Source organism: Budorcas taxicolor, chromosome 1, assembly GCF_023091745.1.
Source record: "Budorcas taxicolor isolate Tak-1 chromosome 1, Takin1.1, whole genome shotgun sequence".
NCBI lineage: Eukaryota > Metazoa > Chordata > Mammalia > Artiodactyla > Bovidae > Budorcas > Budorcas taxicolor.
This window is the reverse complement of record NC_068910.1, coordinates 9,246,959-9,262,160: the sequence shown is the minus strand read 5'-3', so window position 1 is coordinate 9,262,160 and position 15,202 is coordinate 9,246,959. Positions and strand designations below refer to the sequence as shown.

The 15,202-nt window shown below is 56.0% G+C and overlaps 1 protein-coding gene across 5 annotated transcripts in view; it reads left to right on the top strand.

The window, feature by feature from the left end:
• Positions 1-4,904: 4,904 nt before the first annotated feature.
• Positions 4,905-15,202, top strand: part of PFKFB4 (6-phosphofructo-2-kinase/fructose-2,6-biphosphatase 4) — a 32,644-nt gene continuing 22,346 nt past the window's right edge. For 2 of the 5 annotated variants that reach the window (XM_052644026.1, XM_052644019.1), the window contains exons 1-4: positions 4,905-5,053; positions 10,431-10,547; positions 10,702-10,798; positions 11,184-11,225. In XM_052644026.1, coding sequence (XP_052499986.1) covers positions 4,957-5,053; positions 10,431-10,547; positions 10,702-10,798; positions 11,184-11,225 — 353 coding nt within the window. In that variant the 5' untranslated portion in view covers positions 4,905-4,956. Of the gene's footprint in view, positions 5,054-9,792; positions 9,863-10,430; positions 10,548-10,701; positions 10,799-11,183; positions 11,226-15,202 lie in introns of those variants that run through there. The other 3 variants (XM_052644043.1, XM_052644034.1, XM_052644051.1) reach the window with 2 other exon arrangements.

Sequence of the window (15,202 nt, the reverse complement as noted above, 5' to 3'; positions counted from 1 at the left end):
TGCCACATGGAGTCTGGTCATGTCTGGGCCCCACAGTCAAGAGCCTCCAGACACATCATACAGGGGCTCCGTAATGCCACTTACAGGAACCTCAACACAGGACACCATGGCTGCATTGGAGAGAACCGCCCATCTAAGGCCAGACCCAGAGGTCTGCCCTGCCCCCACGTGTCACCACACAGACAGGTGCTGGCGGAGGTTCCCAGGCAGCACCCACTCCAAACGGATGGGGGCATCTCCAGGCATAGACGGACGCTCATACGTGGGAAGTCTGTGGCTGTGGCAGCCTTGCCTTGTGTGTGTGTGTTGGGGGGTGGTGTGGTTTATACGCATGGGTGGCCGCGTCTCCGTGTATCTGACAGCTGTTTGTGTGTGTGAACAAGGTGTGGGCCTGTGAGGGGGCTGTGGAGAATGGGAGCCTGTCCCCCAAATCTGCATGAAGCATTTTCAGCACACACCCAGGTGCTGTCTTACCCACACCTCTGCGTACCCAGGCTCTGCCCTTGCACACACATGGCTCAGGGGAGAAAGGAGCGCAGGCTGAGGGGGCTCTGGCCCCTCCTTCATTGAACAGTCCTGAACCTCAGTTTTCCAAGCCTCGGTTTTCTCTTTTCTCCTCCGTAAAGCCGAGTGATGCCACCACGCTTCTTGTGAGCACTGAGTGATGTAATAACGTACGTGAAGGTTCCCGCCCGCAAAAAAAAATCCCTCAATAAACATAGTGACTGGAGAATGAGCTAGACAAGAATCACACAGTCATGTGCCCCCAGGCAGTGACACACAGGAGGGCGGAGTCAGAGCCGCTCCTCTAACCCCCTTCCCCCGCCCGGATTTCACTGACCTGTCCTCGGTGTGGAAGGCTGCAGGTTTGACCTAATCTCCCAACCCAATCTCCATGGCGGGTTTGGAGATGAGACCAAGCCTTCTGGAGTGTGTGGCCAGGCTTGCCAGCAGATGGGGCAGGAACTGTGGGTAGTGTAGACGACTCGGGCTGGAGACAAGGGCAGACACTAGGTCCTAGCTGGAGAGAAAGTTAGCACTGTCGGAAGTGTGGCCGCCGGGGTGTGGGGGCTGGGGGCGGGGTTGGGGGGCCACTGACCAAGTTGTCAGCAGCCCTGGGGGGCGGGCCCAAGGCGGGGCGGAGAGGCGGAGCCACGGGGGGGCGGTGCTCTCCGGAGCCTGGAGGGCGGGGCCACCCCAATCCCGGCCGCAGGGGGCGGCGGCCCGGGCCAGTTCGGGAGCAGGATGAACAGAGGTATCGAAGGAGGCAGCTCCCCGACGGAACCCGGGTCGGGGAGCAGCAGACGGGGTAGGCGCCGGGCAGGGTGGAGAGGGTGAGCGGACTGGGAAAAGACATGGGCGAAGTGGAGGTGGTGTTAGACGGGGGTGTGAGAGCTTTGGGGGTCTCTCTGGGATTAGGGGTGCTCTGAGGGGGCATCGGTCTGTCAGTGGCAGGGAGGGGGTGGGCACTGGCGCCTCACCGGGGAGAGGGAGCTGGGCCAAGGGGGGAACTATAAATAGCTGCTTCCTCCAGCCCAGGGGGAGGGACAACCCGCTGGAGCTGCCCCAGGGCCTCCAGCTCTGCCCTTTGCTGGCCTCCAAGGGGTCATACTTGTCCAGGTCCCCCCTCAGGGGTCATACCAGCTTGGGAAAGTTCAGAGGCTCATTTGGGAAGCTCTTCATACGATGTGATTTTAGCCCTTAAACCACCATTTCTAGGGCAACTACTGTGTGCCTTGTGTGGGTCCTGAGCTGCTCTAAGCGCCTACTGTGTGCTCTGTCCCAATCGCGAACCTCTCTGAGCACCTCGGACTGTGTGCCCCGGCTGGTCCTGAGGCACTGTGAGCACCTACTGTGTGCCCTGTGCCAGGCGGGAATCAGCAAGTGCAGACCAGCAAGTGCTTGGTCACATGGCTCTCCACTCGCGAGGTGGAACCTCACACCCTGTGTGAGCTCGGCTCCCAGGGAGACACGGGATGATCCTTGGCTAGAAATGGCCAGAGCCACTGGGACTCCTGGGAACTCCCCAACCTCCCAGTGGCCGCAGAGAGGAGAGGAGGAGGGAATAAAGGGGAAGGGAGGCAGAGGAGAGCAGCAGGCCTCACTGCCACCGGCCTGGGCACGGGGCTCGGTAGTGTGTGTGCACACATGACTGTGTGCGCACCATACGTTTGCGGACTGGTGTGTGGGTCCGTGTGGGATGCACTGAGGTCCCTGGGCCTTTCTGCTGCAAAGGGTGGCATGGTGGTTGGGCCAGGACTGCCCAGCGGATATGGGGACTGGGAAGAGTTTGAGGACTTCCCGCAGCTTGGAGCATGGGACACTGGGAGGAGGTCCAGTGGTCAGTGCACAGGGCACCACAGGAGCCCTCCGGCACAAGCCAGGCAGGGTCACGGGCGGAGCAGGGGGGAGGCTGAGCAGGCTGTGTTCATACACAACATCCCAGCACACCTCCCACCCCTGGGCCAGGAGAGCTGGCTCACTCTTGAATGGCTCCAAGGAGGGCAAGCCACAGGGGCCAGTTATTCTATTGGACACCTGCTGATGCTGAGGGAGCGGAAAGCCAGGAGAGCATTTCAGCACAGGGAACGTGCAAGAGTGCAGGTATGGAGGTGGGGTGTGTGGGTGTAGTGCGGTTCTCGAGGGCTGGCAGTTGAGCTGAGTCCATCCTGCACGGCGGGCAGGCAACTCTGTGACTCTGGGCCCTTCTCCCTTCCTCAGCTTCCTGTCTGAGAGGTGGAGCCACAGCAGGGGAGATGGGGAATATCCTCAGAGCAGATGCTGACTCTGGCCGTGGGGAGGGGCTCCAGGCTCCTTCTGCTGTTGACATGTGGCCTCGCCCTGGGTATGGGGACTTGGGAGGGAGTGTCTGAGTCAACCCAGAGTCGGACTGTTTGGGGAAGAGTGGGAGGTACAGAGTCACTGCTTCCCTGGCAAGCTGAACTCAGACTTCTGGACATGGAGTTGGCTTCCCAGACCTGGTTCTGGCCTCCTGCCCAACCCTGGCTGTCCCCGATCCCCAGTCTTTGACTAACACTCCCAAGAGGGCTAGGGAGGAGAATGGCAGGTCTGAGAAGGTACAGGATGTCTGTGGACGTTAGAGGAGGTAGACTCTGCAATGAGTGCTGGGGGCTGGATAGGGTGTGGGTGTGTGGTGACAAGGTCTCTGAGGCTAGCATGGCCCCAGAATGGCCTTGGTAGTGGCCAGGAGACAAACAGGAGGGCTGTGTCAGGAACAGCATGAGTGGCTTTGGAGAAGGAGGAAGTGGGTGGGAGGTCACCAGGGGCATGCCGCTCATTGGGACCTGCCCGTGGGTGTGCCGGCTGCTGGGCATGAGGCGGGGAGGGAGGTGGCCGGTGGACACTGAAGAGGGAGGCTGAAAAAGAGCGGAAGTGGTTGAGTAGGTCTGAGGCAGGGACTTCCCTGGGGAGGCAGCTTGAGCTGCTTCCAGGGAAGGTCTGTGTGGGCTTCTAGCACGTGGACCTCCTTAACCTTCCCTTCCTGGGACATGAATGAGACATCTGCATCAGTCATCTGAAAGGTCCTTGCCAGGCTTTGAAGGGCTGGGCTGGGCTGGGACTTGGAGGACTGACTCAAGGCAGGAGTGTGGCAAGTTGGGCAGAGGAAGCCACGCTGCCCCTGTGGCGCACTGGGTGGAGCCTTTGCTCCATGCCCCAGCCCCTGAGTCCCAGCCGGGCACAGGTTCGGTAGAGAGGCCTTGGGGATGCAGTGGTCCTGCCAGGGGATGTGGTGGAGGACATCGCTAGAGGGCAGTGTGACCCAGACTGGAGCCGTGTCAGCTAAGGCCTTGGCAGAAAGTGTACAAAGCTTAAGAGGCTGGGCTGAGGAGACAGAGGAGTTAGGACTGGAGAGAAGGAGCCAGGTGTGTTCCTGAACCGCGGGTCTCTCCCCTGCCTCTTGCCTCCACTGCATATTTAGAGACAGGAGGGAGATAAATAACATAATAAATGACAGCATTACTGGGCTTCAGAACGGATTTCTCAGACATGGACACATTTAATCCATACCAGAATCTTGTCCTCGATGACAGTACATATTCTGTTTTCCTGATGAAGAGGCAGAGGCTCATTAAAGAACAAGTGTGTAAACTTAATGATGTAAAATTTAGTTGGTAAAAACGAAGTCCTGGAAGGAAAAGGAAGATACTGTCAGAGTGGGATGAGTCCCCTGGGAGCTTGGTCCTACTCACCTGCTCCAGGTGGGCTGGGGTTTAACCCGAGCTCCCCAGCAGCTAGGGCAAAGAGGGAAACGGTCAGTTTTGAGATTTGTTCTGTGTCCCTGTCCATGAGATAAATGGGCTTTTTCAGCGTGGTTGAGCAGGTTGTTCCTGTGTGCAGTGGAGAGTCCCGGGACTCGGAGGGTCGGGATGCAAGGCCATCGGGAGAGTTGACAACCGGGCCAGTGGGCCGGTGACCAGTCACGCAGGTGCCTCCAGGTTGTTCCTGACCAAGTTCTGGGGGTCACGCAGACCTGCCCCAACCCATGCAAACCCCTTCTTCTGAGGGTCCTGAGGTCGCGCAGAACGGGAACCGCGTGTCCTGGGGGCACGCTGGGAAGCCCAGGTCGAGGCTGTGGGTGAGGCGTATGCAGATCAGCGTCGGGTGTGCGGGGCTTGGGCATCCAGGGCGGGGCCTGTACCATCCGAGCCCGGAACCTGTGGGGAGCTGGGCATGCGCGTCCTCCATCCTGGCACGTAGGGCGGGCCCGCTTGGTCCCAAACGGGCTCTCGGGCGAGCTGGGCATGCGTGGTCGGACGCCAGGCCCTCCTCGGTTGGGGTGGAGCCTACTCGACCTGGGGCGGAGCCTGCGGGGAATGGGACTAGCGTCAACGCGGCTCTGGGAGGGGCGGGGCTGAGGGGCGGGGCCTCGAGTGGCCCGAGGTGGCCAGGCTGCTGGGTTGGCAGCAGCGCAGTCGGACTCATCCAAGCCCCAGGATGGCGTCCCCGCGGGAACTGACCCAGAACCCCCTGAAGAAGATCTGGATGCCGTACAGCAATGGACGGCCCGCTCTGCACGCCTGCCAGCGCGGTGGTGAGGCGGGGTCCGCGGGGAAGCGGGGAAGGCAGTGCACGGGGATGGGAATTGATCTCATATGCACAGATGCGAACCGGAGACAGGTGAGGCTGCCGCGGCTGGTGGCAGGGAAGCAGGAACAGGTGTGAGGCCTCGGACAGGTGTAGCAGAGCAGGAGGCGGGTACAGGTGTGTGGCGTCTCGGCTCAGCGGGACTGCGTCTGGCCGCCATCACCTAGGGAAGGGTGCTGGACCCTTGGCACACCACTCTGTCCCCACCGTCTCAGGCCGGGGACGGAAGGACTTGGAGCCTCGGTCTTGCTCTCTCCGCTGGCCAGAGAGCGTGGGCCAAATGGTCAGACTGGGATCTGCCGCTGTGTTGGCCCTCGGAGAATCGCTCGGTCTCTCTGAGCCTAGAACTTTCAAAGACGCCAGGGTGGGAGGAAAGCCTATCTCTGGGGCTAAAAACGAGTTTTCGGAGCAATTTCAGGAAAGTGCAGATGTGTTCAGGAGAGAGACAGTGAGACCACTTTGTTATATGGGCCTGTCTTTGTGTCTGTGGGTGTGCAAGCGTCCAGGTGGGATTGTGGGTGAGTGGTAAAACTGGAGGGCGGAAACATCTAGAAGATATGCTGGAAAATCATAGAATTGTTAAGGGGCTCACGTTCCCTCCCTAGGGTCCTAGGTGTTTATTCCATTTCATTTATTGCCTGCTTGTCCTTAAATGAGTCTGCAACTTCTTTATTACCAGGAAAAACAAAGATTTATTTTAGGAGTTGCTGAAACATTGTAATGAATTTGCAACTTGGCAGGGTCCTCAGAGAACATCTAGTCCAGGTCCTGATACCTATTGGGAAATGGAGGTCGGGAGATGGTGTTACATGCTGGGCTATCCCTACCTCCTGACCTCTGCTTGGGAATGACAGAAGAAGAGAGAGTGCTTGGTGCTTGTTTTGCTTTCAGGCTGGCCTGAGGGCCTTGGCCTTGGCCAGGATGTGACACCAGCTGGAGGAGGAGTGTATATATCTCTTAGTACATTATTGGTCCTGGTAGGGGTGGCCATGGCTGGGGCTTTGATCAGACATTCTGGGGGGTCCTGGCTCTGATTTTGATGTCGGTCCTGATGGGGTGCTTAAACCGTGATCCTGCCTTTAGCTCTGGGGCCGTGGCTTTCCAGTCAACATTCAGTCCTAAGGGACCATGGCTTCACCCTAGCCAACCCTCCTTCCAGACTTTTCTGGTGGTGTGGAGGGCCAAGGCCCCTTTCTCTTGTGCTTCGAGTCAGTCTGTGTTGCCCTGAGTTGGTGGGTGCCCTCTGCTGTTTCATAAAGGGAAAGGAGTGAGAAGGTGGACTTTGGAGGCAAGAGCACTCAGACTGTGTCGTGGCTCAGCTGGGTGACCTTGGGCACAGAGCTGACCCTGCAGGGCTCAGCTTCCTTATCTCTGGGACTGAGACAGTCAACAGCCTTGCCCTGTGAGCCTCTTGATAAGTGCTTGATAAGTGATAGCAGTTACTTTAGTATCTTGTCACCACCCTTCTTTCTTTGCTTCTCCATTCCTCACCCTCAGGGAATGAAGCATCAGTGAACAGCTCCGTGCCAACCCCCTTTCAGGTGGCAAAGGAGCTGAGGCCCCATGGGAGGGAACTTGCCAGGTCTCATGGCCCCTGGGGCAGGCCTGTATTTCTCCAGCTCTGGGTGTGCAACTAAAATGTGGCTCTGGCCTGAGCACAGGGGCTCGCGACCTGGCACTGCCTCAGGGTGTTGCAGTGTGTGGGACTGTGAGCTGACTCGGCACAGGAGGCCTTCCTGGAGGAGGCGGTGGCACCCAAGAGGCCAAAGATGAGACCTGCAGATGGTTATGGGGGTTTGGGCCCCAGGCTAGGGTCCCAGGGTTCATAGCAAGGAGGGAGTAAGCGGTGAATGAGCATGGAGACGGCATCTTAGGTTTCATGCAGCATTTTACCCTCTGCTTGGTGGGCTCCTAACTAGGTTGGAGGACCACAAGGACAGGTGGGAACCTGAGGTTGGGGTCGGTGGAAGCTGACTCCATCACAGGGCTTTGTAGAGAAGAGGATGTGCTGTGCAGTGGGTTGTCCCTGGGGTCTAGTCCAGCTCCTCAGGGCACCGGAGGCTGGTTGGCAGGGGGATGTCCCTGCCTCCGCCCACTCTCCGCTAGCAATTCTGCCTCCTTTTCATAAATCCAAAGCTACACGGAAGGCCTAAAAGCTGTTACCTTTCTGCTCATTGACCTGGAGGAGCTCTGGGGGCAGATGAGGTAGGAGATGGAGACAGGCTTCGGGGAACACGACAAAAAGGGCAGTATTTGATAGCTTTTCTTAGCCAAAAGTGTGCAAGACTTCCTGGGTAAGGGCACAACTGATGTGTGCCCGGACAGAAGGCCAGATGACTTTCGGTTCCCTCCGAACAGGACCTTGATGCCAGTTTCCTTGGTTTTAAAGAACTCTCCCCTCCCTAGCCCGGCTCAAGGCAGTGGAAGCAGATACAGGTCAGGACTCAGTTCTGGGACCCCCTCCAGGGACTTGAGGCTGCCCCCTGCAGACGTCACCAGGTGGTAGTCACAAGCACCACACTTGTCTCAGCTTCCTGGCTCCTTGGGCTGGCTGGTGGCCTTAAGTACATTTACAGATAATTTACAGGAACTTGCGAGAAAAACTGACTTGCATATTTTCAGATTTCCTTCCGCACATGCCCTGCTCAACGTCGAGGTCCTGAGGGCCTGGAGCTGAGCTCCAGCAGCAAGCACCTGCTATCCTGGGCCACCTGCCCTCGGTTCAAGTGTGTCCCCTCCGTGGGGGCCTCAGTTTGCACTTTCTTCACTGCTCGGACGTCCCTGGCGCTCTGCTGTTGCAAGCAGAGCTCTTGTGAACACACTTGTACTCTGCTTTTTCTCTTTGAGTGTTTACTTGGGATTTTATCTTGAGGAACAGAGGTGATGGGTAGCTTATGGTTCTGCTGTTGTGCCCAGCCCTGACCTGCTGTCCTGCCTGCCCACCATGGCTGTGTAGCTGGCCAGGGGACATGGGGAGGAACGCTGTCGCCAAACGTATGTGAGGAGGCCAGGGACGTCCCTGGGGAGATGGAAGCTGTGAAGAAGGGATGCGGAACCCCAGCCCTGAGGTCATGGGAGAGCCCCTCACGGAGCCATGGGAAGGGGTAGGCCAGATGACTTTCGGTCCCCTCCGAATGGGGCCGTAATGCCAGTTTGCTTTGTTTTATTTAAAGAACTCTCCCTTCCCCAGCCCAGCCCAAGGCAGTGGGAGCAGGTACCGGTCAGCACTCAGTTCTGGAACCCCCTCCAGGGACTTGAGGCTGCCCCCATGGAGACACCACCAAATGGTAGTCACTGGCCAGCACCACGCTTGTCTCAGCCTCCTGGCTCCTTGGTCATTAGAGGGACCAGGGTGGGTGCAGGTTCCCCCTACCCCGCAGTGAGTAGCTGGCGGTATTGCCCTCCAGTTGCTTGGGAGTCAGCCGGGTAGGAATTGTGCAAACAGCCCAGGCTCCAGCAGCTCTGGGCTGGCCCTCAGGATGCAGGGCCTTGCCTAACTTGTTTTTCTCTCGCCTTAGCCAATGCTGAGGCTTTTCTGCAAGTTTCCTCACTCTTGCTCACCGTCAGCAGGGTCCCCTCCCCCTCACTCCTGGGACTCAGTTTGGGTCCCATTGGCCCAAAGGTATTGCATAGGAGCAGCTGAGTGCTTCCCGCTGGCAAGCAGGGCTCTTTACTTCTCTTCAGGGCCTGCCTGGAGACAAACAGATGCCTTCTCACCCCCAGTCCCAAGGGCAGTCTTGAGGTCCATGTTGTTCCCTAGCCAGGCAGGCTGCCAAGGCTGGGCACAGGACACAGTTTCCTGGAAGTGTTCTGGCTCTTACCTGGGGAGAATGCTAGACCTTGCTGAGGGATTATCATCCTGTTTTACAGATGACGATACTGAGGCTCGGGCTTCCCGAGTGCTGCTAGTGTTAAAGAACTCACCTGCCAATGCAGGAGACATCAGAGACATGGGTTCGATCCCTGGATCGGGAAGATCCCCTGGAGGAGGGCATGGCAACCCACTCCAGTATTCTTGCCTGGAGAATCCCATGGACAGTGGAGCCTGGCGGGCTACAGTCCATGGGGTCGCAAAGAGTCTGACACAACTGAGCGACTAAGCACGCACGCACGCACACACACATGCTCAGAGGCTCAGAGTTGACAGCAAGTGTCAGAGTTAGGAACTCAGGCCTGCCTGACTCTGACCACCAGGCAGGGCTACCAGTGAGGGCTCTGCACTCTGGCTCCAGCGGGGAAGACAAGTTGAAGGGTGGGGCCCAGCACTTGCAGAGCGTGTGGGCGAAGGAGGGGCAGTGACAGGTCTCCACATCTGTCCATGTGTCTGTCTGCTGTGGTTTCACCTGGCCCAGGCCCTGAGGACGATGAAAGGGAGGCTTCCAGAGGCAAGACCACGCTGAAAACTGAGCTGGGTCATGCGAGGTTGGCACTTCTGCCGCCTTGGTGTCCGTCGTAGTGGCCGGGGCTTGGGGGGCTGGGTCCAGACTCTTCCCTGCCTCCAGCCTCAGCACCTCCTTTCTGCCCCACTGGCCTCGTGCATGGCACGTGGAATGGCGGTGGGTGGCTCTCGGCCAGACCACCCTTGTGGGTATTGGCCTGTGTCTCTGGTCTCAGCCCCTTGTGGCCCTCTCCCTGGTGGATTTTGAGGTGCCTCCCTCTCCCTCCCTGCCCACAGGTTTTGAGCACCCAACTCTGCCAGACCTTGGGATCCCAGATGACTCAGACACTGCAAGGCTGCTTCCCCGCCGAGTGACGGGTAGTAGCGAGCAGACTGGGTTGGGTTGAGGGAGAGAGCGCACCGGGTGGGCATGCAGGTGCCTTGAAGGAAGCACTCACTGCAGAAGCAACTTCTGGGCTTTGTAGATGAGAAATCCACCCCCCCACCCCCACCCCACCCCGGGATGCGGAAGCAGTGATGCTGTGCAAGCAGGAATGCTGAATGACTCTTGGGGTGGGGGTGTGGGTTCCTGGATGACAGACTGGTATCGGCTCTGTCCTGCCTGCTAGGGGAATTCCCCCGTGGTGTTTCGCCAGGCCTGTGGCAGCTCCAGCTTTGTATCTGGTGGTGCAGGGCAGGGTAAGGTGTGGTGAGATCCCATGGCGTCTGAAAGGCCTGGGGAATGGTGCATGCCAGCCTTGGTTAGAGACCCCAGCACCCACCCCAGAGTCTGGGGCTCCTCAGGAAGCTCTCTGCTGCCAGGAGCCTGGAAAGACACATCGGAGGCCAGTCCTGTGCCCTGAGGCAGAGGAACCCTGGGAAGAGAGGCAGGGGTGCCCTGGGAGGGGTCCAGGCCTCATGGGACACCGTGTTCCTTGCCTTTCAGTTTGCATGACCAACTGTCCAACGCTCATTGTCATGGTGGGGCTGCCTGCCAGGGGCAAGACCTACATCTCCAAGAAGCTGACTCGCTACCTGAACTGGATTGGCGTGCCCACTCGGGGTGAGACTTGGCCTCGGCTTCGCAAGTGGGGCTTGGGGTCTCTGTCGGGGAGGAGCAAGAAGGCTGGACTGCAGCGGGGCCAGAGGGGTGGGTCAAGGTCGGGTGTTCGGAAGGGATGCTGTTGTGTGACAACGGAGCCTCTCCTTTCCCCCAGAGTTCAACGTGGGCCAGTATCGCCGGGACATGGTCAAGACCTACAAATCTTTTGAGTTTTTCCTTCCAGACAACGAAGAGGGCCTGAAAATCAGGAAGTGAGTGTGTGTCTATGCATGTTTATGGAGAAGGCCCTGGAGCCCAGTTGCTAGTGATGACCAAGCTGTTCCCTGAGCCCGGGCCTTGCCCTTCCCCGTGGGCTGTGATGGAGCTTGTTTCTTGGCATCTCAGGCTGTGGTGGGGGTGGAGATATGATGGGCTTGGGAACAGAAGGAAAGGATATGTGACCACTGGTGCCTGCCCTGCCATCTCTGGGAGGGAGCTTCAGGGAGGTAGTAGGGTCTTAGCCAGGGCAGGTCTGCATAGAGGCTATACTCAGGGTGGGCTCTGGCAGGGAGGGGAGCTCAAAGTGAAGCACAGATTCTAGCCTCAAAGGTGGGGCAGAGTGGGCCTGGCATCACTTCCTGACACCTTCTTTTACAGACAGAAAGTTCAGACCCAGGACCTTTCCTCCCTAGCCCCAGGGTAAGCCCCTGCTGATATGGGGAGGATGTTTGCTACATGTTCCTTGGCATGTGACAGGAGGCCTCAGCTTTCCCTGGTAGTTGTCTCGATGTTGCTGGGTGACAGGATGCAATGTTGTGTATGATACCCACTCGCCTCCTCCATTCAGCCATGGACTGAATGCTTTCTGCAGATTAACTGAGCACCAGCTGTGGTCTGAGTTGCCGTGCTGTGCCCTTCTCGGCGGGTGTCAGCTGAGGGGTCAGGAAGCGTCCTGCCCTTTCTCTGGGCCCAGCCACTGTGGGAGGGCTTTGAGCAGAGGCTGGCCCAGCTCTAGTGGGTCACTGGAATGCTAGGCCAGAAGCCACCCGCTGTTGCTGCGGTTTGCCTGCTCCCTCTCTGGCCACCAGGGGGCAGGAGTTCCCCTTCACGGGGCTTGGCCAATCAGGTTCTCTGCTCTAGGGTCAATGGACCCGGCAGTTGCTGCACCAAGAAGGGAAGGGGAGCCTGACACTCAGGCCTCTGGGGCCAAATTGGGAGTAAGACTCGAGGGTGGGGCCTCTGGTGATAATGACAAAAAGGAGCGGACTGATACTTGAACCTATGGTGTGCTGGGTGTGTGATGCCCATTGCCACCCCCCCCCGCCGCCACCCATTTTACAGATGAGGAAATCGAGGCTCAGGGGGTCTCATACAAAATACCAAGTAACTTCACAGAGCCCAGAATTAGGTCTAAGCCCCTGTTTCACTATCAACTGTCCTGTCCATCATTCCCAATTCACATTACCCAATTCATAGATCAAAGGTTGCATCAAGTGCAAATTCTATACCCATCTCAAGCTGTGGGCACTCATTAGCTGCTTTGATCTTCCCTATAGTGGGTTGTGGTGCCTCCTTCCCCCAGATGCTGAGGCTGAGGTCAGAAGCAGTGGTATTGTCTGGGATCACTCAGGGTTTGATTTAAAGCCAGGCCTGTCTGAATCCAAAGCGTTTGTGGGGGAGAATAAGGAAGCTAGTGCACACCCAGAGCTTGTTGGGCATTCTGCTCAGACTGCCTATTGAAAGTAGGAATTGGGATTAATTCTCATGGCAAAACCCAGACTCAGAAGAGGTTAGGGAATTAGTCCGAGATCCCCAGTGGGAACAGAGGTCCTAGCAGTAGAAGCTGGGGGCAGGTTTGCGTGTGCGTCTCTGTAGGCACACCCTCTGGCTCTTCCTAGGAACTCTCCCTTGTGTTTCCAAAGCCTGGGTCTGGCCCCTGCACCAGGGCCCCATTTCCCATTAACCGGCCCCAGATGTCCCACGGATAATTGGCAAAATAGAAGGACCAGACTTTTTAAAAATGGCAAACCTAGGAAGAGACGCCTACATTTCCCAGAGACACAGGTTTGTACACATTGTTGAGGTTCCTGGAAGTATACAGCGTGGAGGTCCGAGCCTGACGCTGGGCACGGTGGAAGGTCTAGAAGAGGGCATGCGCAGCCATGTGTGTGTGTGTACAGGTGCTTTCTCTTTATCTACATGTCGGTATGTGCTTAAATATACGCCAAGCACACTCATGCATGCACAGAGTCACATATGCAGGAAGGTGTGTGCACACACCTTGTGTACAGTGTACGTAAGTGTTCACACACTTGCATATCCTCTGTGTGCATGTTTGGACATATAAAAACCTATAATCGTGCACACTGGTGTGTGCACAGACATACCCCATGCGCATGTGAATACATTTAATCATAACTATACCTTTTCTATTTTTTTTAATTCTAACTACCTTTTCAGTCACACACTACACATGGACTTAGGGACACCGGGATGTTCTGACACTGACGTGTCCACCAGTTCCGTTCAATTCCGACCCTCTCTATACAGCATTAGCATCAGTCAGTTCCCACAAGTTACGGGCTCAGTCCCTCAAAATTGACCCCACTTCACACACCAGTAACGAGTCTCGGGGCCCAGCACCGTCACACCCTATCAGCACCTCATCTTTTCAACCTGGAAGTGCTTTGACTCTCCTCATTCAGTTCATCTCCGGCACCCACCTCCTTTCCTGGAGGGTGGTGGTTAGGACTAAAGGTTCCTCATCACTTTCTGTGACCAGCTCCGTGCTGAGGCTGTCTAGGGGCCCCACCCTGAATCATTTCATTAGCACCAACTCAGGTGTGATTGGAAGAGGCTGCTTGTGAATGACAAAAATCACTCCTGTCACTTAGGGAGTTCCAAGGGTTTTAGGAGCTCTGCCAAGAACCCCGGACAGAGACCAGATATATTTATCATACGACAGAGACCAGATATATTTATCATACCACAGAGACCCCCTCTGCACATGCACAACTGCACCCCTCAGGAATGCTCACAGGTGCTCACTAATGCCTCACCCGTCACATACCCACCCATGCACATGTGTGCCCATCCACACTCACACCCACAGGGGCTCCCAGGCTGTTCCCCCCTGCATCTTCACCTGGGCCCCTTGATCCCTCCTACTAGATGTAGCCTCAGCCAGAGGAGCCTCCAGCGATCATAGCCCGGACATGGGGCTCTGCATGTGGGTGGCAAGAAATGGCCCTAGCCATGCTGAGACTGCAGAAATGTGTCTCAGGGGCTTCAAGGAGCTCCAGTTCTTTATGTCTCAGCACAGAAAGAATTCTGTGAAGGGCAGAGTGAGAGAAATGATTTGTTAGACTAGGACACATGTGAGGCTTGGTGGGCAGGTGGGCAGGAGGGTCTGGTCCCAGAATTTAGTGGGTGAAGGATATATGAGGACACAGAAAGGCCACAAGGCAGCATGAGAACAGAGCTCCTTCCAGCGACCTGGACTCAGTTCTGCCCCCAGTTTCCTCGTGACCCCAACATTCTGGTCAGCCTCTGCCGCCATTCTTGGGCACTCTGCACAGTCAGTGTATTGGTGCAGTCGGAGTTTACACACAAAATTCCAAGATTGAACAGGAGATCTGATTTTACACTTACATCAGAAAAAGTATAGGTAATAGTGTTTGGGAGGAAAAATGCTTCCTTCTTGCCTTCTAGGTTCTTTGGCTGGTCTAGTAATTAAATCGACAATGACACAGATTAACAAGACAGAAAAAAGTTTAATAGCACCTATATCTCGTGCATACATGGAAAAGGCCTAAGAAGCCCTCACCTTAAATACCATCTTCAGCTAAAGAGAAAAGAAGATGCTGGGGGGTAAGGAGTCAGAGGACAATATCAGAAAAGGCCCAGTGAATTAGGGTAAAGTTTTTATGCCGATTTAAATCTATGCCTTCAGGGAAGCCTTCACCTTAAAAACCATCTTTGGCTAAAGAGAAGGGAAGACATTGAGGGTGAGGAGTCAGGGGAGGTTACCAGGAACAGCTCACTGAACAAGGTAAGGTTGTTACTCAGATTTAAATCTATGCCTTCAGGGAATTCCCTGGTGGTCCAGTGGTTAAGCTTCTGACCACAGGACCACTGTGGGACCATTGTCAGGGCCAAATTGATCCCTGATCCATCAGGGAACTAAGGTTCTACAAGTTACATGGCGCTGCCTAAACAAATCAATCAAGCTATGCCTTTAGCATTGATAAAGAGTTTCCAGAGAGATAAGGTCATCTCCCGCCTCCTGGTTCGGCAAGGGAGACACCCTTACAGATGGAGGTTTCCTTTATATTTGTAAATGTCTCTTAAAAAAGGGATCTTCCTGACCCAGGGATTGAACCTAGGTCGCCTGCGTTTTAGGCAGATTCTTTATCGTCTGAGCCACTGTGAAACCCCTGAAAAGAAAAAGAAAAAAAGAGTAAGCTGTTCTTTTTAACTTTTTATTTTGTATTGGGATATAGACAGTTAACATACAGTGTTGTGATAGTTTCAGATGAACCCCAAAGGGGTTCATGCATAGACATGTAAAAAAAGGATAACTGACTGGTGTTTTCTGAGCTTCTGCATCTGCAGTTTCTTAAAAATAATCAGCCTGAAATAATCCTTCTGCCAAAGAGATTTATTTTGGGGCGGCA